We start from the raw sequence: 23827 nt of genomic DNA, 5'->3' as shown, positions 1-23827 counted from the left end.
CACTTTTGCTCACTCGCTTATTAGGGTAAGGAATTGAGAGCGAAGCAGGGAAGAGGCCATGGAAGGGTGATTTACAAGAACCACTGACCGCACGCGCCTCATCCACATACAACCCATCTCCATTCTCCGATTTCTCGTAACCCGAAAGTATTACATGTTCATTTGATGAAAATATATATTAACATCGTCACAGCGACAAGAACTCAAGATTTAAGTAAAGCGGAAATTGTCAATTTTTTATGATAATTTCAGAAAAATAAAAGAAAAATTCATCAGATTTAATTAATTTAACTAAATTCAGGATTCAATCATTATTGCAAAAAAGTGAACTGATCATTCAGAATTTGAAATAATTCGTGGCACCTGTATAGTAATAGCAGAGCTTAAAACCAACAAATGAAAAAATAAAGGGAAAAAGAAAAAGGAATGTTCTCACCAATTTCAAGCGATTAATCAAAATTTGAAGAGATAGGTTCCTTTTTTTTTTTTCTTGAATTGACCAATTTCAGGCGTTTTTTCCTTTTTCAGAAGGGAGAGAAATTGAGACGAAGAAGAAGAGATCAATAGAGAGGTAGTTAGTACTTAATATGAAGGAGAGGCGTGGTCGGGTCACGGAGAGATAGTGAGATGCGGGCGTTACCATATAAATGGACTCTGGAAGTTGGGAATACATATGGTCTTTAAGATTAGGGATTTTTTTTTCTTTTTTGTTTATTTTTTCAAATGATTATAAAAATAATTGAATAAATGAAATTAAAGGAATAACACTGAAATTAAATAATATTTTTATTTTAATGGTAACTATACAAAATAGCACATTTACAATCGATATGTAGCTAAAGAGCTACATTATCTCAAAAAAGAATCACACAGGTAAAATATTGTGCTCTTCTGTAACACGACGTCTTATGATTTCAATTATGTTGTTAAATCTCTCTCGTAGCCTGCTAATTAAATGGTAAATCTCTTCAAGCGAATCATTTATTACTTTTGCGCATAAGGAGGCCCATAAGATTAAAATAATCCAACCAAAAATTGGGACAAGGAGAAAGACAAGTGCAACTATGGCCGATCCAACAGCAAACAGGCCAACTTTGCTAACAATTGAATTGAAGGAGCTCCAAGCTTGAAAGATAGTTCCAAACCCATACGTGAACAGACCAACAAGAAAGATTGTGAATACAAAGTGTTTGTCTGTATCAACTAAAGGCTTGATTTGAATGAGGCCAATTAAACTTGCTACGGTGAAGGCGAAAACCTTGTGTACTGCATTTAAATTTTCCCTGAAAAGAAAAATGAAATAAAAAACTATTAGAAGGCTTTAGCACATTTCTCTTTAACTATATATATTTGTAATTGATACGGACAAACAAAGTTGCATAAATTTTATAGACTTAGTAATAATTGCAAAATGGATAAAAATTTTGGAAGAGTTTTGAATAATTTTTCATGAATTTTAATAAAGATTGATAGCTTGAAATGAGGAGAGAAGTGAATCAAATACTGAAAAACTTGAAGATACAATAAAAAGTTTGCAACCCAATATTTAATGATGCTTACCTTTCGCTTGGCATTCTTTTAAATTCTTCGTGCTTGTTAGAGTAGAAGAGTAGCTGCAATGACTAGAGAGCGAGTAGTGGCATATTATATTGACTTTCATTCACTGTTCCTCTCGTTTGAGTAACAATCGCTAGAGAGCGAGTAGTGGCATATTATATTGACTTTCATTCACTCGACTAACATTTGTCATTATTGACATTTGTTCCTCTCGTTCGAGTAACAATCGCTCGACTAACATTTGTCATTATTGACATTTGTTCCTCTCGTTCGAGTAACAATCGCTCGACTAACATTTGTCATTATTGACATTCGTTCCTCTCGTTTGAGTAACAATCGCTAGAGCGCGAGTAAAATCGCTCGACTAACATTTGTCATTGTTGACATTTGTTCCTCTCGTTTGAGTAACAATCGCTCGACTAACATTTGTCATTATTGACATTTGTTCCTCTCGTTTGAGTAACAATCGCTAGAGAGCGAGTAGTGGCATATTTATATTGAGTAACAATCGCTAGAGAGCGAGTAACGATCGCCAGAGAGCGAGTAACATTTGTCATTATTGACATTTGTTCCTCTCGTTTGAGCAACAATCGCTCGACTAACATTTGTCATTATTGACATTCGTTCCTCTCGTTTGAGTAACAATCGCTAGAGAGCGAGTAGTGGCATATTATATTGACTTTCATTCACTGTTCCTCTCGTTTGAGTAACAATCGCTCGACTAACATTTGTCATTAACTGTTGATTTTTATTATAATTTAAAAAAATCAATCACTTTTTTAATTTTAGTATAAAAACTTTAAATGGTTTATATTTTAAAATAAGGAAAAGAGTTAAATCAATGAAAATAGACTATATATCCAATGAAATTTCCTGTAATATAAAAACTGATAAATTTGGAATCACTGCTGTTACCCGAATACTACCCAGCTTGAACATTTAAAAAAAAAAAAAAAAAGAAAAGAAAAGAAAACCCGTATATATATTTTATTATGTGACTCTACAACATGATTTTGAAAATTTGCAGCAGCACAACAACAGCAGCCAAGCCTTAGCCACAAACTAGTTGGGAATTTGCACAAATACACAAAATCTTTTGTTTCCTTATGGCTCTATGCTAGATATAGATAATACTAAACTGAATTCAAAATGTCCTTTAGTATCCTAAAGGGTTAAAATCAATCTTAAATGACAAGAAGAAAACGCCAATTCATTTTGTTTGGAATGCAAAAATCCAATTAAGATATTGTCAGAGAGAATAAATGTTTGTTTACTAATGCAGCCTAAATTTCATAGAGATTGGAACATCCATTGCAAAGACCCAGCAAATGCAAGCAGATAAATTCATATGAACCAGCAAATAGCAATACAAGGATATCAGCATTCAAAATAAAAAATTGCCACGTGTGAAAATTGTGGCATGAGAGGTTACTCACCAGTACTTAATCAAGCCATCCCAGCCGCAAGTTGCCACTTTGCTTTGCTCCAATGGATGCCACTCGCACCCAATGCACACACCCTCATGACACTTGTCCTGAAAACTTTACAACTCTTCCAGTCCCAAAACCAGCATTTAGCCTCACCGTCTCCTGACATAACAAACCGTTCATCTGGTGAGAAATTTACCTGGCAAGCATAACCTGCCACAATATGCTCAGCAAACCGCTGGTGCACCTCTCCTAACTATTGCAATTTAGTTTCCTCTGAGAAACCTCAGGAGCATTTGCTGGTGCACCATAATATCTGCAGCTTTTATGACATTTTCAATGTTCTGAAGTGGTTCTCACATTCCCTGCAAATACATATTTCAAAGCGAATTATTAGAAATTATTGGGCTAACTAAAAATCTATTTTCTCTCACTTAAACCAAGATCTTTGAAAAATAGGGATTAATACTTCATGGATGTAATAACTCTCCTTCAAACATCTAATAGAGCTAGACTAGAGACACTTCAGCAAAAAAAAATCCATTACAATAGCTGCAGCAAAACGAATACAGAAACATACAAGGGTTAGAAGGGTGTAAATGCCCATAGGTAGTGGATATGCAATCTAGGAATAGTATTGTTGAATGGTTGGGCAAGTATTCCGATCAATGAATAAGGAAACACGTGGACTTAATTCCACAAATTATGTGTTTTTCTATGTGACCAGGGAATGCATAACGACGACAAAATGAATGAAATCTTCACTTTCTATTTATGTTGTCGATAGATAGTGAAAATAACATTGAATTATTAGATGCCTTAGTGCTGGACTGAGCAAAGTCACTAACTGAGCCAAATCTGAACTGATTGGAAAAACTTCTGTTAATAGAAAATTTTCTAGATCACAGACTTACCACAAATACAACATTTGTGATGGAGCCAACTTCGCTCGTCACAAGACGTTGTGCAAATACAACCTGGTCTACAATCTCTGCAGTAGTCAGATGTCTCTTCAAACCCATCCTAAAAATTGGATTATGCATCAAGAAGATGTACCTTGTAGAAAGTAACAATAGCAATAATACAGATACAAATAAGAAAGATATAAAGCTTACCTGCCAGTGCAGCAGAACTGACAATTCATGGCACAGCCCACTTGACTTGAAACACAAACTGTCGTCCTACCTCTATCAGAAGGTATGACGACTGTTTCAATTAACAGTTCATCATCCAACCTAAATAAAATCTGCAAGCTCCTGTGAGTTTCAAAACCAATGAGAAGATAATGCAACTGCTAAAAGCAATATATCGGACCAGAATAAAGTGACTTCGAGACCAAAAATACAACAAATAATGGTTTTGGCTACCTTCTTAGCTCCATCAGATGCAGTACGAACATTTTCCAAATATATTGCCTTATATTCTGCGTGTTCACTCAACATTTTCCTAAAATCCTTATTCAAACCTGAATAAGGTTATCAAAGACAAATTCATAAGGCTCAGCATGTCTCTCTTGTTGGAAGAGAGATTCAATTTTGCACATAGATAGGGACATCAAAGGGAGATAAAATCATTTAGCTCACTGAAAAGGCTATAAAATCAGACAATAGATAGCATTTCAGAGACAAGGTGGTGTAAGAATACCTTCTAGTTCATCAACATAATGCGCCCAAATATTTTCCCCATAAAGACGCTTCCACAGCATCATAGCTTGGCCAGGTCTGAATCCATGAGATTGAACCCATTTCTGGCATAGTGGATTCCCACAATTATTACTTGGAAAACTTTAACATAAAATTATACATAAATTCTCATGTTTGGAATATTAGAATTCATTTTGAATTTCTAGTCTAGCTAGCTTGTACCACAGTTTAAAATTAAATACTTTTTTGAGTTTAGCATAGGAAGAAAAAGAGAGTAGAAAAACAGACTTCAAGCTCAGTGTAATTCATTCCCTTAAGAAGCACCTTTGAACCCTTGGTTAGAATAGCATTCATGTCTCTACTTCCTACACAAATAAACAGCCACAAAACAAATAAATAAACAAAATGGGAGCTCCAAAAACAACATATGTTACTAGGAAACGATTTATCTGCTTACCCATATCAACAGGAAGTAGTGACGATGAACAAGCGGCGGTAGAAACGGAACGAGGAGATGGAGATTGGGCGGTGGCGGTGATGAAGAGAGTTCTTTTAGAGAGGAAAGAGAGAGATGAGATCGATTAGGGTAAGTAATTGAGAGCGAAGCGGATGAGGAGGCCATTGAAGGGTGATTTACAAGAACCACTGACCGCACGCGCCCCATCCACATACAACCCATCTCCATTCTCCGATTTCTCGTAGCCCGAAAGTATAACATGTTCATTTGATGAAAATATATACAAGCTCTCTTACATAATACTTATATGAAAATAACTTATATCCGAAAATATCTTATTTCAAAATACATATGAGTCGTAAGAAGTAATAAATATTTTTTTATTTATTCTTTATATATAATCAATAATTATTATTTTAATTTAATAATTTTTTATAAAATTAATATTAAATTAAAAATAATATAGTCAATTTATTTAATAATTTATTATAATTTAGACACATTTCATAATTTTCTTAAGAAATATGAAATTTATGACAAGTATTATTGACCAGAAATTGTATGAAATAGTTAAACTAACAAGGTTCAATTGGTTTTCTGGGTACAGTTATTGGTTCGGTTTGAACCATAATCAAATTGTACTGTGCATGAACTAAAACCGAATTGCATAGTTGATTCAAAATTTTGAACTAGAACTGGGGTTCACCGACTGGTTCAATCCATGTCAATACGTTAAAAAATAAACCTGAATTGGTATCGTTGGTCCAAAATTTTAAATCATAATTGGATGTTCAAAGACTAGTTCCAATCCATGTCAATGTTAAAAAATAAACCTGAATCGGAATGGAATTGACGATTCCAGTCCGGTTAAACAGAAATTTATAATCATCTACTCATAAATAAAATTTTCATGATACACTTGACTTAAAAAGTCTAAAAAAGTAAAATTAGCAACAAAAAAAAAAAAAAGTTAAATACTAATTCAAATTTATTCTGCATGAAAGTTTAACAGTGTTTTTTCCTTCTAAATTTTTTTCTTAGTCCAAAATTACATTATTTAAAATATTTTTTAAAATTTATCTAACAAATTATTTAATTAATAACATTTAGATAAAATAAAATAAAATAAAATTTTGATTTATTTGATTATTTCATGTTTATTTGTAAAGCTAATGAATTCTATTTTTTATACGAATATAAGTACTCTACCAGTTGTTTAAAATAAAATTTACAAATATTTGTTCAAATTCACATTAATTTTTTCCTTAAAATGACGTAATCCTAGAAATGAATGTCTATTATTTTTTTTCCTTGAAGAAAAATAATATGTATATCATTGGAAACCATGACTGGAGCCGAGACTCCAGATCAATGGTTCAAGAGCGGTTTAAGTTCAAAATTTTAAAAATCGTAAAAGATCTTTTAACTATAAGAGTTCTGTGCATTGGACTAGGAGAATTCCAACCCATCTCGTCTCAAAAAATGGATTTTTTTTCTTTTTTTTTATAAACTTCAAATTATGTTTATGAAAATAACTTTGATCCTTCCTTGTTAATATAATATGGAAAAAATAATATGAATTTTCAAAATATAAAATGGACAACTAATTAAACATATTTTTCAATATAAAATTTTCCTTTATTATTCTATTAAATGTGTTAAGTACATGTCTTTGAATAGATTGATATAATAAGTTGATATATTGGTCCGATGTTCTAAAATTATAACAAAATCCTTCAATTAAGCTATAGGTGCCCTAGTGGCTATGGAATTTTGAGGTATCCAAATGGACGATGGCAAACGTTTGGAAGATAATTTCTCCAAATTCAAAGTTACTTATCTTCAACGACCAAAATCCGAAGACAAGTTGCATAGCATCAAGGATTCTCCTTTCTCCTTTGGTCTGCCTAGATGACCATTTTTCTTTCTCCTTCAAGCGTACAATCTGTCCCCACATTTGTTTCTGAAGATTGTTTCTACATCAAGATGGTCCTTTCTCCTTACCAAGCATAGACGATGAATCCAACTCTCATGGCCTGTCTTCATTTTCGACGAAAGAAAAAATAATTAAACAAAAGAACTGATATATGTTTAACCAGAAAGGAAGAACTAAAAGATGAAGATTCTCAAACCACGATTTAATCAAGTGTAAAAAACCATGGAGGCAATGTTCAAGAATTAATCACCTAGGATTAAACCTTTCAACCACATTTACTAACCATGGAGCGTTGACTAGAAACATGAATTAATCTGGAAAAAGTGGGATTCAAATCACTTGATTGTATAAAAGGAGCACCAAAATCTAAAACCAGTATTCAAAAGTTAAAGAAAGCTAAACTGATTAACTCTTTACAAAACAATTTTTTTTTAAACAGAACCAATCAAATATCAACAACTCATTTCTCATACAGATGAAATTCATTCAACATAATAAAAAACTGAAAACAGAATCATAAAATTATGAATATTTTTTAGAGGCTCTGATTGTGCATTTGTCAAACAAATGGGGTAATAAAAAAAAAAAAAAAAAACTATGGTAGCAATCACAGAAGATAGTAACAGAAACAGAAATGGAAGTTTCTAAAGGATGATCAGTTTCACAGTAGCAAAGCAAATATTAATAAAACCAAGATTAATACCAATCCAAAATGGAATTTGAAACATGGAAATAAAATAAAAAGAAGCTGCCCCACCACAGTTTTTGTCCCTTCAAAATGCTTAATTTATATTTAACATCGTCACAGCCGACAATAACTCAATATTTAAGTAAAGCTGAAATTTTCAATTTTTTATGATAATTTCAGAAAAAAAAAAAATCATCAGATTTAATTAATTTAATCTTTTTTTAATCAAATTCAGGATTCAATCATTTACGGTAACTATACAAAATAGCACATTTTCAATCGATATGTAACTAGAGAGCTACATTATTTTAAAAACGAATTACATAGATAAATCATCGTGATCTTCTATGACATAACGTCTTATGATTTCAATGATTTTGTTGAATGTCTATTGTAGTTTGCTAATTAAACGGTAGATCTATTGTTGTGAATTATATATTACTTTCGCGAACAAGAAGGCTCATAAGATTAAAATAATCCAACCAAAAATTAATAAGGATAAACAAAGTTGCATAAATCTTATAAACTTAGCAATAATTGCAAAATGGGTAAAAAGTTTGGAAGAGTTTTGAATAATCTTTCATGAATTGTAATAAAGATTGATAGCTTGAAATGATACAGAAGTTAAACAAGTGTGCTCGGTCTTGCCATGAATGAAATACTGAAAAACTTTATTCCATTGACTTTATTCCACACACGATGCTATTGTGTTGGTCGGGCGAATTTTTTGTTTTTGTTCTTAGTTTTAAAGATGAAAAATCACGATGCCTATATAAAAATTAAAATAAAAGAATCCCAGTAACCTTATTAAAACTAAATTATATATTGTGGCTCCTGTTTTTTTGCTGTGTTGAACCTACTCTTTTTCACTCTTTATATATTGCATTATTTTATTTTATTTTGTTGTTGCATTGCTTTTAATTTTTTTTTTTCCCCGTAAAGAATAGAATGTTATCTCACATTATGGATTGAATAAAACAATACTTGTTTCTTCGCATTTATCCATATCAATAGGAATATGTACATGGATTAAATTATGCATGGAGAAAGAAAATCTCAACGCAACTTATGTAGCCGTTAAGCCTTTCTTCGTCAAAAGCCCTTTCTCTATTAAAATTTTAAATTTTTTGAATTTTTTTTATTGCTCAGCTCAATTTATCCTCTCTTTCCTTCTGTGCCTTCCGCCCGGACTGACAAAGAATGTTATGAATACGTACTTCATAGTGATTCACGGGCAATTTATCCATATAGATAAATAAACCATTTAGCTTTATTGCTTTAAAATAGTGATTTTCATTTTAATTTTAATTTATCCAATATTTTACTTTATAAAATTATTTTATTAAATGTTTTAATTTACATATTTGTGTGAATGCATGCGACATGCAATAATTAACATTCGTTATTAAACTCACATCTTTTGATTAACCTTTTTAGGAAGTAGAATTTTTCTTGACCCGGTAAAGCTCCGCTTCCTTCACTGCAGAGCTAGAAAAGAATTCTCTAGATTTAGTATTAATTCATGAAATAGATAAACGTACAAAATTTATTTGTATTTATCTGTTAGTGAACTTCGCAGTTGTAAAATTTATATACCTTAGGCTGTGTATTATTATAGATGTAATAATTTTATGAGGCCATATGATAAACGTAATGTGTTACAATTTGAGCTCGATCTACGAAATGTTTAAAATGTTAAATTGGGCCAAAGAATAATATATTTTTGAGATAATTGAATTTTTGCCCATGGTATTATGGGCTAGTCATTTGAAATTTATTTTGAGATGGTTGAATTTTAGTAGTTCAGGTTTCCTACAGGCCTCGGGGCCTTATGCTTACCTGAGCCTTAGTGCCAGTCCCGGCTATGAAAACGGATCGTGACAAGTAGCAAGAGTGAAAATTGCAAAATTAATTAGTAAATTTATATATTCAATATCTTTTCAAGATTTTAAATAATGTTTCCTTGGCATTTTTTAATTGTAAATATTATTACGGTATTATATAAATATTTTTTGTTAAGAGCTGAAATAATGTCCTAAATTAAATAATAATGCCATTGCAAAATTAATATATACTAAAATTTTATCTTAATCTATTTTTGCCCACCACTAAATATTAAAAATTATTAATATTTTTGTTTATTTCTATAATGAGAAGTGAGTGTTTAATTATAAGAGTAGTTACTAATTTGGTAAGGATTGTTAAAAAGAAAATATTACTTTTTGTTATATAATTTATAATATTATTTTGATCCATTCAATTTTTACTAAATGAAAAAAGAGAAAATTATCTATATTTATAATGAAAAATAAAGAAAATTTTAAAAGTCAAAAATGAAAAACGAAAATTGTTGCAACTATCAACATAAATGGCATGATAATGATATAGAAATTGGATAAGAATATGTATATTGAATAATTATTCTATAGTTTAAATAAAATAATTAATAATTTTTCTATAGTTTAAATAAAATAATTAATAATTTCATATATTCCTGAAATCTTACCCTTAAAATAAAAATTTAAATATGCAATTATTGTGGGACTAAATATAATTCACAAAAATTAATCATGTAAAACTATTTTACTATTAAGTACTTATTGTATATGTACACTAATAAGTTCTAAAATTTAAAACATTTTGAGTATTTTAAAGAGTAAGTAAAATATCTTTTCTCATTTTATATTTATTCATTATATTTTCATATATTACTTTTAGTTTTAATAAATGATAATTTAATTAAATTACTATTGATTTTATTGTAATTTAAAAAATCAATTACTTTTTAATCTTTATAAAAATTTTAAATGATTTATATTTTGAAATAAAAAAACAGTTAAATCAGTGAAAATAAATTATATATCCAATCAAATTTCCTGCAATATAAAAACTCATAAATTTGGAATCACTGCTGTTACCGGAATACCATCCAGCTTGAACATTTAAAAAAAAAAAAACCAAAAGAAAAGAAAACCCGTATATATATTTTATTATGTCATTAAATAGGTGATAGGCTATTGGATGGCGTAAGCTAAACAAAGATAACAGACATGACCAGTGCATCTCAATCAAAGGCATTAGAGACTAGAGAGTCTATATCAGCTCTGAAAGTGCAGAGTATTTTTGTTGAAGGCAACTTTTTATTCTAATTGAAGTTTTTGGTTTGGACAAATTAAATTATGAGAAATGGGAAAGATGCAGCTTTAATTGATCTCAACGCGCTTCCCTTGCTTTAAAAGTTTCTTGCTAGGAAATTAATTACTTTGCGTTCCTTAATCTGTAGCTCTTTTTTTTTTTTTTTTTTTTTTTTTTTTTTTTTTTTTTATCATTGGAATAGTGTCCAGCCCTTAAAACTGATCGGGGGACATGTGTAATTCTACTCTCTACCTGGAGTCCATATAAATTGGGCAAATTTTCAATACACATGTTATGATATATGAGCATTGACGTTAAGCTCAAATATGGATTAATTAACTGCTTGTACGCTCCTAAGAATCGAACATAAAATGACGAGAAATTTATCCAGCATGGTTTCCCTTAGACTAACCCCATGCTTCCCTTAGACTAACCCTTTGGGGATAATCTTACAATTAACATCCTAAATCCAGCTAGTTTCTTGTTAGGACATTATTTAATTTATAATAAATAATTTATGGACATTATTTTTTGTTAGGACATCCTCAATGCTTTAATTTATAAAATTACATTTATTAAACAGTTTAATTTGCAAAATAAATTAGTTAAATATCTATTAAATAATTGATAAGTAAAAATTAGTATTTCAAAAGTTATGCTAAACTACATATCGAATTGATATTCTGCAGATAAGAGCCAAAAATTTTAAAAACTATTGTTATTAGTGTGAAAATATGTATAATAGTTAAAATTGCAAAGTTTATAGATCTATACATTCAGACTTTCTCAAGATTTTAAATAATATTTACTTTGGCAATTTTCAATTCTAAAAATTATTACAGTTTATTATAAATTTTTTGTTAGGAGTCGATTGCCAAATATACAACATGCAGGTTTCCTTTCCTTTTTTTATTATATATATATTTTTTATTTTATGGCTTTCAAAGAAGAAATAATGTCAAAAAAAATGCTAAATTGAATCCGGCGAAAAACAAATACAAAAACAAAAAAGAGAATAAAAACCAGACACGGATTGCTCAGAGTTGAAATTCTGCCGCATATTTAGAGTTGCCTCTCATTACCGGATCACTTCCAATGATGCATCATAGTAAAACCAATAATTGATCAAAGTTCCAATGGGTGTCATCAAATGAAAGAATAGAACTATTTAACAAGGAAGAAAGAAGAGGATACATTTCTACTTTACATGATAGAAAATATGAAGAACCCAAATTCTCGATAACCGGTACACTAAAATTTCAGTGGAGAAGAATACAATTTGGCTCTTCCGGTCTCTACTCTCTCTATAGCACGGAACGTGCAGCCCTCCAACCAGCAGAATATGTATAGTCTTCTCTCTAACATCACAGCAGAAGTGGGCAAATCAATTGATGTAGGAAGAAGACATTAGTCCCTGCAAAACAAAAGCAAAAGGTTAAAATGTCTCTGGCATCGCAAACTTACAAGTGATGATGCAAAGGTTATGATGTCTTCTGAAATTATCTAGAAATTAAATGTTCATAATATAAATTCCAGCTTATGTTAAATTCAAAACTAAAATTGGCACATTCACCAAAATCAATGAAAATCTTCATTTATCCAATAGCAAAGGTTCTTCAGGTCACTGGTGTTGGCAGCAGTTTTTATCCATTAGAAAACTAAAAACCTTGCGGGTCATAATCAATAAACGGAATCAGTAGGACCCTTCCCCAATAGGCCAATTCCATATCTAGGCTTTTATTCCAAGAAAAAAAACTCCCAAATCAAATATCTACCATAAAATGGTGTACGAGGCACACTAAATCTCCTAATGTCCTGGTCAACCATGGAAGAGAATGGCAAATTTCAATCAGAAAGAAGTCTGCGTCATCTTAATGAGCAGACTAGCTTGAAACAAATATTCAGAAGATGATCTAGAATAGAGCAATCCCAATTCAGGATTGATGCAAAACCAAGCCTCACAAAGACATTAGAATTCTGCCCCAGTGCTTTATTTCAAGTATCAGATACATGACATGACTAATTTTGGGACATCCATTCAATCAAAGTAATGAAAGAGATATTTTGATGATGAAATGAGTTTGCTTGATTTTACATGATAGTAAGCATCTATACTACTAGTCAGCAATGAGAAGTAATACATAACCATGCATGCTAAAAACTGCACCATAGATGCACAGAAGCATAAGCTGAAAATGTAAAGCAAATTTTCCAAGAGAATAAATCCAAGTAACAATGCAGAGGAGATGTTGAATAATTGAAAGAGGAAATTAAGAGGGTTATCTCTGCCAAAGCAATGGAATTCACAACCCTTTACAGAAACTTCCATTCAAAATGCATATCGTTTCATCTTCTTGTGTTTCCAATTAACATATATACATAAAATAACACATAAATGCAGAATACGGATAATGTAAAATAAGGGGATTGTGACTCTACGACATGATTTTGAAAATTTGCAGCAGCACAACAACAGCAGCCAAGCCTTAGCCACAAACTAGTTGGGAATTTGCACAAATACACAAAATCTTTTGTTTCCTTATGGCTCTATGCTAGATATAGATAATACTAAACTGAATTCAAAATGTCCTTTAGTATCCTAAAGGGTTAAAATCAATCTTAAATGACAAGAAGAAAATGCCAATTCATTTTGTTTGGAATGCAAAAATATCATGCAATTCATCATCCAACCTAAATAAAATCTGCAAGCTCCTGTGAGTTTCAGAACCAATGAGAAGATAATGCAACTGCTAAAAGCAATATATCGAACCAGAATAAAGTGACTTCGAGACCAAAAATACAACAATAATGGTTTTAGCTACCTTCTTAGTTCCATCAGATGCAGTGCAAACACCTTCCAAAGATATTGCCTCAAATTCTGCGTGTTCACTCAACATTTTCCCAAAATCCTTATTCAAACCTGAATAAGGTTATCAAAGACAAAATTCATAAGGCTCAGCATGTCTCTCTTGTTGGAAGAGAGATTCAATTTTGCACATAGACAGGGACATCAAAGGGAGATAAAATCATTTAGCTCACTGAAAAGGCTATAAAACCGGACAATAGCATTTCAGAGACAAGGTGCTGTAAGAATACCTTCTAGCTCATCAACATAATGCGCTCAAATATTTTCCCCATAAAGACGCTTCCACAGCATCATAGCTTGACCAGGTCTGAATCCATGAGATTGAACCCATTTCTGGCATAGTGGATTCCCACAATTATTACTTGGAAAACTTGAACATAAATTCTCATGTTTGGAATATTAGAATTCATTTTGAATTTCTAGTCTAGCTAGCTTGTACCACAGTTTAAAATTATATACTTTTTTGAGTTTAGCATAGGAAGAAAGACTTTTCTCTGCCATGTGCACGTCTTGTCTGTCATGTGCATGCCTTTGAAACATTGAATTTTTGTCTTCCACTCACAAGCCTTGGATACCGTCCACTATGTGCACGCCTTGCTCTTTGTCGCCATGAAACCATCACTATCTTCCATCTTTTCCAGATCTTGTTTATTCCATCAACCCAACGAAACCATAACTCTTTCCTCTTGCCTGAATTGTTTCCGTTTCAGCCATGGAAGATAATTTTGCTCACCTTTCTATAGATGAGGAGGAGGAGACTGGACTTTCCCTTCCTACTCCTACTCATAATCCTCCAGTTGATCCGTATAATTTCTGTTTGGTTGGCATGTTTCTCACTTATAGCAGAGTCAACTTTGAGGCTATGAAACACACGCTAGCAGATCTCTGGCATCCTTTAGGCGGAATGGATATTCAGGAAGTGGGAGCCAAACGTTTTCTCTTCCGTTTCTACAATGTGGTTGATATGGACAGGGCTATCTCTGGTAGTCCTTGGTTCTTTAATAAACATCTTCTTGTTTGGCAACAGATCCAAAGTGGTGAAAACCCGTTGGAGATCCCTTTATTGTTTGCTGACATTTGGGTCCAAATTAGAGATGTTCCGAATGGAATTGTGGGTGAAGGTACAGCTAGAGCGTTGGGTGATTCCCTTGCCGTAAACCTCTTCCGGGGACAATAGATCCAACAGTATTCCCATTAACAATAACTGAATATTTTACGGAAGTCATACACATCTTCATCCAATTTACCCACATAGCACAGAACCCCATTTTCTCAAGCATGGCACAAACATACGCCCAACAAACTTTGTCATAGGCTTTACTGATGTCAATTTTCAGTGCACAATTTCCACATCTACTTTTACTTGGCTTCTTAAGATGATGCATCATTTCAAAGGAGATTAAAATATTATCAGTGATAAGCCGTCCAGGTATAAAAGCAGACTGATAGCAAGAGATAATATTTGGTAACACAAATTTTAATCGGTTCGTTAGGATTTTAGACACAATCTTGTAGAGCACGTTACACAAAGAAATAGGTCTAAAATCAGTGACCAATTCTGGTCTATCTTTCTTAGGGATCAAAACAATTAAGGTATCATTTAGAGATTCCGGGAAAATACCTTGTTGCAGCCAATGGTTACAGGCAGTTACCAAATCCCCACCAATTAAAGGCCAAAATTTCTGATAGAAAGCAGGGTTCAAACCATCCGGGCCGGGTGCTTTATGAAGACCCATTTGAAAAACTGCTGCTTTTGCTTCGTCAAGTGAGATGGGAGCTGTCAACATGCAGTTATCTTCATCGCTTATTGTACTGCGGACCAATCTCAAAATGGGCTGAAAATGTGTCATTATGCGTAAAGAGATGAGTGAAATAGTCAACAAACAGCTGCTGCTTTTCACATTCCTTTTCAATCCACTGCCCCGCAGCGTTTTGTAGTTTATTAATGGAATTCCTGCGTGTTCTTGCTTTGATTTTAGCATGAAAATATTTACTGTTTCTATCACCATGTTGCAGCCAAAATTGTTTACTGAGTTGTCTTCGTCTAGCATCCTCCTGCGCTAGAATATTGCCCCACTCTCTAATTAAACCTGTGGTATCGGCAAAAGGATCAACCTCTCGAGCAAAATCGATAGCATGCTTCAAGCTGTTCTTTTTCTTCCAAAATCTCGAATTCCTGTCCATACCCCAACTTTGCAGTGCGGCTATACAAGATTTTTTACGGAGCATTATATCAGACCCCATGGAGGAGGACCAACTGTCTCGAACTACTCCAACCAGATCTTCGTCATGAAGCCAAGCATTATCAAAACGGAACCTCCTCTCCTTCCTACGAGGTACCGCACCCTCAACCGTCGAAACTAACAATGGGTCATGGTCCGATGTTGGTGAAACCAATGTAGTCGTAGAAGCTTCCTGGAATAAACTGGACCAATAATTATTAGCCATAGCTCGGTCAAGTTTCTCACGGGTGATAATTCGGCCAAATCTTTTTAATAACCAAGTAAATTTATAGCCTTTAGCAGGAATATCACATAAATCACTCTCCACTGCCGCCTCCTTAAAACCATTCAACAAGTATCTAGGATATTGGTTTCCACCAATCTTCTCTGAATCAGCCAATAGATTATTAAAATGCCCAACACATAACCAAGGACCATTATGTCTACGGGATAAAGTTTTAATCAAGTCCCAAGAGTCCTGCCTTCTACATCTTTCTGGAAACCCATAAAAACCAGTTAGGCACCAAGAAATACCAGAAGAAAGAACCATAGCATCAATAAAATTATTTGAGTAACAAGATATGGAAACATCAACTTCACTCTTCCAAAGCAAACCAAGACCACCACTTCTCCCAATACAATCCACAGAAAAGCAAGAATCAAAACGCAACAAAGAACAAAGATCAACAAGCTTCATTTTATGAACTAAAGTTTCACAAAGGAACAAAATAACAGGGCGGTAAATTGCAACAAAGTCCCATAGAGCTTGTACTGTCCGAGGGTTGCCAAGTCCTCGACAGTTCCACGAGAGGATCTTCATTTCTTCCGGCCATCCTGCTTCACAGGATCAACCGATGTATGTTTCTCCGACTGATTGATGGTCGAAATGGTACCAGATGCAGAATCATTTTGAGTAGAAACTGCAGCGGTGCTATGAGTGGTAGGAAGAATTCGTTGTCTTTTTTTATTCTCATCACTGATACATAAAGCCACATCTTCAACTCCGCCCTCTTCAGAAAAATCAGCTTCCATTGTATCGGAGTTATTGCCTTCGTCAAGATTTGAAGATGTACCATAAAAGGAGTTACGAAAATTTCTCACCACAGTGTTATCTCCTTCCAAAACGGATGTTGAATTACTAAGTGTCCAATCTGCTGAAATGTCAGCGACACCAAAGGATCGGATCCAGGAACTCTGTCGTCTCGCTCCACGCCGCACCGGAGCACGAAGACTATCATCCCAGGCCAAAATCAGTTCCTCTCTTGGTTTAGATAACCGAAGATCACAGAATGACTCTGTATGACCAATGCGGCCACAGAGAAAGCAAATCGTGAAAACCTTCTCATATTGAAAACGAACATAATAAACCTCTCCAGACAGAGCAATTAATTTCTTTTTACGTTTGAGAGGCTTCCTAATATCCAGTTTTACTTTGATGCGAAGGAATTCAAAAACAGCCTCCATAGATGTCTTAAAATCACCCAACGCTCTAGCTGTACCTTCACCCACAATTCCATTCAGAACATCTCTAATTTGGACCCAAATGTCAGCAAACAATAAAGGGATCTCCAACGGGTTTTCACCACTTTGGAAGGGAAAGTCCAGTCTCCTCCTCCTCATCTACAGAAAGGTGAGCAAAATTATCTTCCATGGCTGAAACGGAAACAATTCAGGCAAGAGGAAAGAGTTATGGTTTCGTTGGGTTGATGGAATAAACAAGATCTGGAAAAGATGGAAGATAGTGATGGTTTCATGGCGACAAAGAGCAAGGCGTGCACATAGTGGACGGTATCCAAGGCTTGTGAGTGGAAGACAAAAATTCAATGTTTCAAAGGCATGCACATGACAGACAAGACGTGCACGTGACTCTACAACATGATTTTGAAAATTTGCAGCAGCACAACAGCAGCAGCCAAGCCTTAGCCACAAATTAGTTGGGAATTTGCACGAATACACAAACTTTTTTTTTTTTTTCTTATGGCTCTATGCTAGCTATAGATAATACTAAACTGAATTCAAGATGTCCTTTAGTATCCTAAAGGGTTAAAATCAATCTTAAATGACAAGAAGAAAACGCCAATTCATTTTGTTTGGAATGCAAAAATATCATGCAGTTACCCCAACAGTAGCACAAGATATTTCATATGGCCAAACATATTATCAAATATCAAATAAAACTGAGAAAGGAAAATGTTTATCTAACCTGTCATTTACTCCTGCAAGCATCACATACTCGAACAAAGCTTTGTAATTCTTTCTGGACTGGAGTCCCTTCCGAAGGGTGTCAAGAAGCGAGCCTAAATTGTATTTCCGGTTAATTTGCATGATCCAGTTTCTTACCTGCATGGTTTATTAGTTAAAGAGAAAGTCAACAACCTGGATGTGTTTCTCAAGTGAATAAACATATGGATATAAATGAAAATGCACCTCATCAGCTGTCGCATTCAGACTAACAGCCAAAGCACAATTGAATTCATGGAGGAAACGTTTCAACTGGGGGACAAGCCCGCTTGTAGAAATAGTGACCCTGCGAGGACTAAAATGAAGACCCTGCTCATGCACCATAATATCGGCAGCTTTTATGACATTTTCAATGTTCTGAAGTGGTTCTCCCATTCCCTGCAAATACATATTTCAAAGCGAATTATTAGAAATTATTGGGCTAACTAAAAATCTATTTTCTCTCACTCAAACCAAGATCTTTGAAAAATAGGGATTAATACTTCATGGATGTAATAACTCTCCTTCAAATATCTAATAGAGCTAGACTAGAGACACTTCACCAAACAAAAATCCATTGCAATAGCTGCAGCAAAAGGAATACAGAAACATACAAGGGTTAGAAGGGTGTAAATGTCCATAGGTAGTGGATATGCAATCCAGGAATAGTATTGTTGAATGGTTGGACAAGTATTCCAATCAATGAATAAGGAAACACATGGACTTAATTCCTCAAATTATGTGTTTTTCTATGTGACCAGGGAATGCATAACGACGACAAAACGAATGAAATTTTTCTATTTATGTTCTCGATAGATAGTGAAAATAACATTGAATTATTAGATGCCTTAGTACTGGACTGAGCAAAGTCACTAACTGAGCCAAATCTGAACTGATTGGAAAAACTTCTGTGAATAGAAAATTTTCTAGATCACAGACTTACCATAAATACAACGTTTGTGATGGAACCAACTTCGCTCGTCACATGACGTTGTGCAAATACAACCTGGTCTACAATCTCTGCAGTAGTCAGATGTCTCTTCAAACCCATCCTAAAAATTGGATTATGCATCAAGAAGATGTACCTTGTAGAGAGTAAGAATAGCAATAATAGAGATACAAATAAGAAAGATATAAAGCTTACCTGCCAGTGTAGGAGAACTGACAATTCATGGCACAGCCCACTTGACTTGAAACACAAACTGTCCTCCTACCTCTATCACAAGGTATGACGACTGTTTCAATTACCAGTTCATCATCCAACCTAAATAAAATCTGCAAGCTCCTGTGAGTTTCAAAACCAATGAGAAGATAATGCAACTGCTTAAAGCAATATATTGAACCAGAATAAAGTGACTTCGAGACCAAAAATACAACAGATAATGGTTTTAGCTACCTTCTTAGTTCCATCAGATGCAGTACGAACATCTTCCAAAGATATTGCCTTAAATTCTGCGTCTTCACTCAACATTTTCCTAAAATCCTTATTCAAACCTGAATAAGGTTATCAAAGACAAATTCATAAGGCTCAGCATGTCTCTCTTGTTGGAAGAGAGATTCAATTTTGCACATAGATAGGGACATCAAAGGGAGATAAAATCATTTAGCTCACTGAAAAGGCTATAAAACCGGACAATAGATAGCATTTCAGAGACAAGGTGGTGTAAGAATACCTTCTAGTTCATCAACATAATGCGCCCAAATATTTTCCCCATAAAGACGCTACCACAGCATCATAGCTTGACCTCGTCTGGATCCATGAGATTGAACCCATTTCTGGCACAGTGGATTCCCACAATTATTACTTGGAAAACTTGAACATAAAATTATACATAAATTCTCAAGTTTGGAATATCAGAATCCATTTTGAATTTCTAGCCTAGCTAGCTTGTACCACAGTTTAAAATTATATACTTTTTTGAGTTTAGCATAGGAAGAAAAAGAAAGTAGAAAAACACACTTCAAGCTCAGTGTAATTCATTCCCTTAAGAAGCACCTTTGAACCATTGGTTAGAATAGCATTCATGTCTCTACTTTCTACACAAATAAACAACCACAAAACAAATAAATAAATAAATAAAATTGCAGCTCGAAAAACAACATATGTTACTAGGAAACGATTTATCTGCTTACCCATATAAACAGGAAGCAGTGACGATGAACAAGCGGCGGTCGAAACGGAACGACGCGCGGAAGAGAAAAGAGAAGTGGGGTGGAGATGGAGATTGGGCGGTGGCGGTGATTAAGAGAGTTGTTTTAGAGAGGAAAGAGAGAGATGAGATCGATTAGGGTAAGGAATTGAGAGCGAAGCAGATGAGGAGACCATGGAAGGGTGATTTACAAGAACCACTGACCGCACGCGCCTCATCCACATACAATAAAAATTCCTAAGTTATTGGCAGATTCTTTCTTCACCATTATTATTATCATATAATAAATTGCTGAACCCAGATTCCATACATTAATTAATTAATTAAAATTAATAATAAATCGTTTTCTTCGATGACGCATATATAATCGACCATTTTGTCTGTATATTATTTCTACGTTTATAGCTATCATCGACTATGCAATTCCAATTTTCCTTCTAAAACAAGAACACTCGCTCCCGCTGTTTCTCTCAGAAAAACTAAAAATGGGAGGTGGCGAAGCAGCTGGGGCAGACACCGGAATCCGGCGAAGAGGCTGTTCTTGTACGAAGAACGATTTTCTTCCAGAAGAATCATTTCAAAGCTGGGGAAATTACATGAAAGCTCTTAGCGAAACTCCAATGCGATTCAAGGATCGGTTATTGACCCGATCCATGGACTCCACGGAGCTCCATGAAATAAAGGCTCGAAGCGAGCATGATATGAAGAAGGACCTTACTTGGTGGGACCTAATCTGGTTTGGTATAGGGGTTGTAATCGGGTCAGGTATATTTGTTCTAACCGGACTTGAGGCACGTGACCACGCCGGACCTGCTATTCTGTTATCTTATGTGATTTCGGGTGTTTCTGCTATGCTCTCTGTGTAGTAATTGCAGAGCTTAAAACCAACAAATGAAAAAATAAAGGGAAAAAGAAAAAGGAAGGTTCTCACCAATTTCAAGCGATTAATCAAAATTTGAAGAGATCAAGAGAGAGGTAGTTAGTACTTAGTAGGAAGGGGAGGCCTGGTCGGGTCGGGTCGGGTCGTGGAGAGATAGTAACACTGAAATTAATTGAATAAATGAAATTAAAGGACTAACACTGAAATTAAATAAAAATTCTATTTCTTTTTCATTTTATGGTAACTACACAAAACAGCAATTTTCAATCGATATATAGCTAGAGAGCTACATTATTTCAAAAAAAAATTAAACAGGCGAATTATCGTCCTTTTTTGTAATATAAGGTCTTATAATTTCAATTTTCTCGTTGAATTTCTCTCGTAGTTTGCTAATTAAACGGTAGTTCTCTATCTCTTCCCTTGAATTATATATTTCTTTAGTTAACAAGGAGGCCCATAAGATTAAAATGATCCAACCATAAATTGAGAAAACCATAAATACAAGTGCAACTACGGCCAATCCAAGAGCAAATAAGCCAACTTTGCTAGTAATTGAATTGAAGGAGTTCCAAGCTTGAAAGATAGTTCCAAACCCATATGTGAGTAGAGCAACAAGAAAGATTGGCAATATAATGTATGTGTCTGTATCATCCAAAGACTTGAGTTGAATGAGGCCAATTAAACTTGCTATGATCAAGGTGAAAACATTATGTACTGCATTTAAATTTTCCCTGAAAAGAAAAATGAAATAAATAAACCATTAGAAGCTTTAGCACATTTCAATTTAACTATATATATTTGTAATTGATAAGGATAAACAAAGTTGCATAAATTTTATAGACTTAGCAATAATTGGAAAATGGATAAAAATTTTAGAAGAGTTTTGAATAATCTTTCATGAATTGAATAAAGATTGATGCCTTGAAATGACGGAGAAGTTAAACAAGTGTGCTCTGTCTAGCCATGAAAGAAACACCGAAAAACTTGAAGATACAATAAAAAGTTTGCAACCCAATATTTAATGATACTTACCTTTCGATTGGCATTTTCTTTTAAATTCTTCGTGCTTGTTAGAGAACGCAGTAATGGTAGAGAACGCAAGAATCGGAAGATAGGAGAGAAGCTGCAATGACTCAGCTTGCAAGAATCGGAAGATAGGAGAGAAGCTGCAATGACTCACTAGAGAATCGGGCTTGCAAGAATCGGCCGATAGGAGATAGGAGAGAGAGAAGCTGCAATGACTCACTAGAGAAGCTGCAATGACTCAGCTTGCAAGAATCGGGCTTGCAAGAATCGGCCGATAGGAGATAGGAGAGAGAGAAGCTGCAATGACTCACTAGAGATTCGGGCTTGCAAGAATCGGCCGATAGGAGAGATTCAAGCTATAGGAGAGATTCAAGCTGAATCGGGGAGAAAGGAGCTTTTATAGTAGCAGTTTCGGTAGCCCCCTGCTCTCTCTTCCCACCCCCTATCAAAATTCATATTTTGCCCTTACATCAACCCCCTATCAAAATTAATGTCAAAAAAAAAAAAAAAAAAAAAAACCCCCTATCAAAATTCATATATTTTGCCCTCATATATCCTCTCACGCTACCTCTGTTCCGCATTGAAGGGCATTGAAGGGTATATTGGGTATATTGCGAAAGTTGCATTGATCATATTTTGCTACCTCTGTTCCGCGTCGGCATTGAAGGGTTTATTGCGGAAGTTGCATTGAGGGATTAGTTTGCATATGGCCACAACTAAGATTATAAGTTAACATAACTTTATATGGGCCGTTGATATGCTTCTTCCATTCAATTTTTCCATTTTGGTCTGATGGGTCGTTGATTCTTCGATTCAATTTTTCCAAGCCCAACCTCATTACCTTGTTGTCAGAATCTACAGATACTAATAGGTTATAAAAAAAGATTTCAAGACTTTTACACAGGCAATATGGGACAATATTATTCTTTGGAAAAAAAAAAAAAAAACTATTATTGCTGTCTTCCGATTGCCTTTCCAATCGGATTCCTAGTGCTGTTTCTCTCACATCTGCCTTAATTATTCAATAAATAAATTTTCATTATTACTTTTTTCAGTTCATTAATATTGGCAATTGGTAAAAAGGGGTGGATTATGATATCATATTAAAAAAATAAAAGCTGAATATGCAAACTTAGGTATTAAAAGCTAAAAGTACTAATAAATTATAAGAAAGTGATGTAGGATAAACAAAATTAAATATATTTTTTTTAGCACAATGTTTTTAACATCCTCAAATATAATTTCACCTCTAATATGATTTTGTTTTTACATTTTATTTTTACTTATTGCACCTACATATTTTAAATTATATATTGTGGCTCCCTGTTTTTATTATTTTAAATTATATATTTCATTCTCATTAACCATTTCTCTGTCAAAATTTTAAAATTATTTATTGCCTGATTAACTGATCAATTTTATGCGTAATAGTTAAAATTGTAAAGTTCATTTATTTATATAGTCAGCTTTTCTCAAGATTTTAAATAATATTTACTTTGTCATTTTTCAATTCTAAAAATTATTACAGTTTAATATAAATTTTTTGTTAAGAGTTGATTGCTAAATACACAACATGCAGGTTTCCTTCCTTTTTTTCATTATATATATATATATTTATTT

At 33.7% G+C, this 23827-nt stretch overlaps 2 protein-coding genes and 1 long non-coding RNA gene across 20 annotated transcripts; all 3 read right to left on the bottom strand.

Moving 5' to 3' along the window:
* Nucleotides 1–768: 768 nt before the first annotated feature.
* On the bottom strand, nucleotides 769–5371 carry LOC110010606 (uncharacterized). Of its 7 annotated transcripts, XR_016320001.1 has the most exons (9): nucleotides 5085–5370; nucleotides 4916–4992; nucleotides 4629–4731; nucleotides 4352–4449; nucleotides 4100–4230; nucleotides 3899–4007; nucleotides 2994–3349; nucleotides 1561–1622; nucleotides 769–1283 (listed from the first exon to the last, which is right to left on the bottom strand). XR_016320001.1 is itself a non-coding variant. In XM_089718988.1 (7 exons), exons 1-7 carry the CDS (start codon nucleotides 5086–5088, stop codon nucleotides 3341–3343), a joined length of 495 nt encoding a protein of 164 aa, XP_089575114.1. In that variant the 5' UTR covers nucleotides 5089–5371; the 3' UTR covers nucleotides 769–3340. The 7 variants fall into 7 exon arrangements, 2 of the variants coding, with proteins under 2 accessions (XP_089575114.1, XP_089575113.1); XR_016319997.1 differs by having other exon boundaries at nucleotides 1561–3349; XR_016320000.1 differs by having other exon boundaries at nucleotides 769–1622.
* Nucleotides 5372–11724: 6353 nt separating this feature from the next.
* LOC119371218 (uncharacterized) lies at nucleotides 11725–21245 on the bottom strand. 12 transcript variants are annotated; one of them, XM_089718973.1, is made up of 11 exons: nucleotides 20285–21245; nucleotides 20112–20188; nucleotides 19825–19927; nucleotides 19548–19645; nucleotides 19296–19426; nucleotides 19095–19203; nucleotides 18359–18550; nucleotides 18135–18271; nucleotides 13940–14042; nucleotides 13666–13763; nucleotides 11725–12257 (listed from the first exon to the last, which is right to left on the bottom strand). In XM_089718973.1, the coding sequence occupies exons 4-9, from the start codon at nucleotides 19620–19622 to the stop codon at nucleotides 14000–14002; spliced, it is 687 nt and encodes a 228-aa protein (XP_089575099.1). In that variant the 5' UTR covers nucleotides 19623–19645; nucleotides 19825–19927; nucleotides 20112–20188; nucleotides 20285–21245; the 3' UTR covers nucleotides 11725–12257; nucleotides 13666–13763; nucleotides 13940–13999. The 12 variants fall into 12 exon arrangements, with proteins under 12 accessions (XP_089575099.1, XP_089575101.1, XP_089575098.1 ...); XM_089718975.1 differs by having other exon boundaries at nucleotides 20148–20188; XM_089718972.1 differs by lacking the exon at nucleotides 20112–20188.
* Nucleotides 21246–21701: 456 nt separating this feature from the next.
* Nucleotides 21702–22635, bottom strand: LOC149497320 (uncharacterized). Its single transcript, XR_016319995.1, has 2 exons — nucleotides 22214–22635; nucleotides 21702–21912 (listed from the first exon to the last, which is right to left on the bottom strand). It is a non-coding gene; the product is annotated as an uncharacterized LOC149497320 (long non-coding RNA).
* Nucleotides 22636–23827: the final 1192 nt, after the last annotated feature.

This window comes from Jatropha curcas, chromosome 3, assembly GCF_041381405.1.
Source record: "Jatropha curcas cultivar XTBG-Jc1 chromosome 3, XTBG_Jcur_1.0, whole genome shotgun sequence".
Taxonomy (NCBI): domain Eukaryota; kingdom Viridiplantae; phylum Streptophyta; class Magnoliopsida; order Malpighiales; family Euphorbiaceae; genus Jatropha; species Jatropha curcas.
Note: the sequence above shows the minus strand (reverse complement) of the source record. Positions and strands in the feature narration are given on the sequence as shown.

Bases quoted from the DNA above. Each gene is read 5' to 3' on its own strand.
- LOC110010606 (XM_089718987.1), bottom strand. The intron at 4,732-4,915 runs GTCTGTTTTTCT...CCACTATGCCAG, and splicing joins TGAATTACACTGAGCTTGAA to AAATGGGTTCAATCTCATGG. The intron at 4,008-4,099 runs GTAAGCTTTATA...TCCAATTTTTAG, and splicing joins CAGTTCTGCTGCACTGGCAG to GATGGGTTTGAAGAGACATC.
- LOC119371218 (XM_089718966.1), bottom strand. From the start codon at position 16,751: ATGAAGATCCTCTCGTGGAACTGTCGAGGACTTGGCAACCCTCGGACA.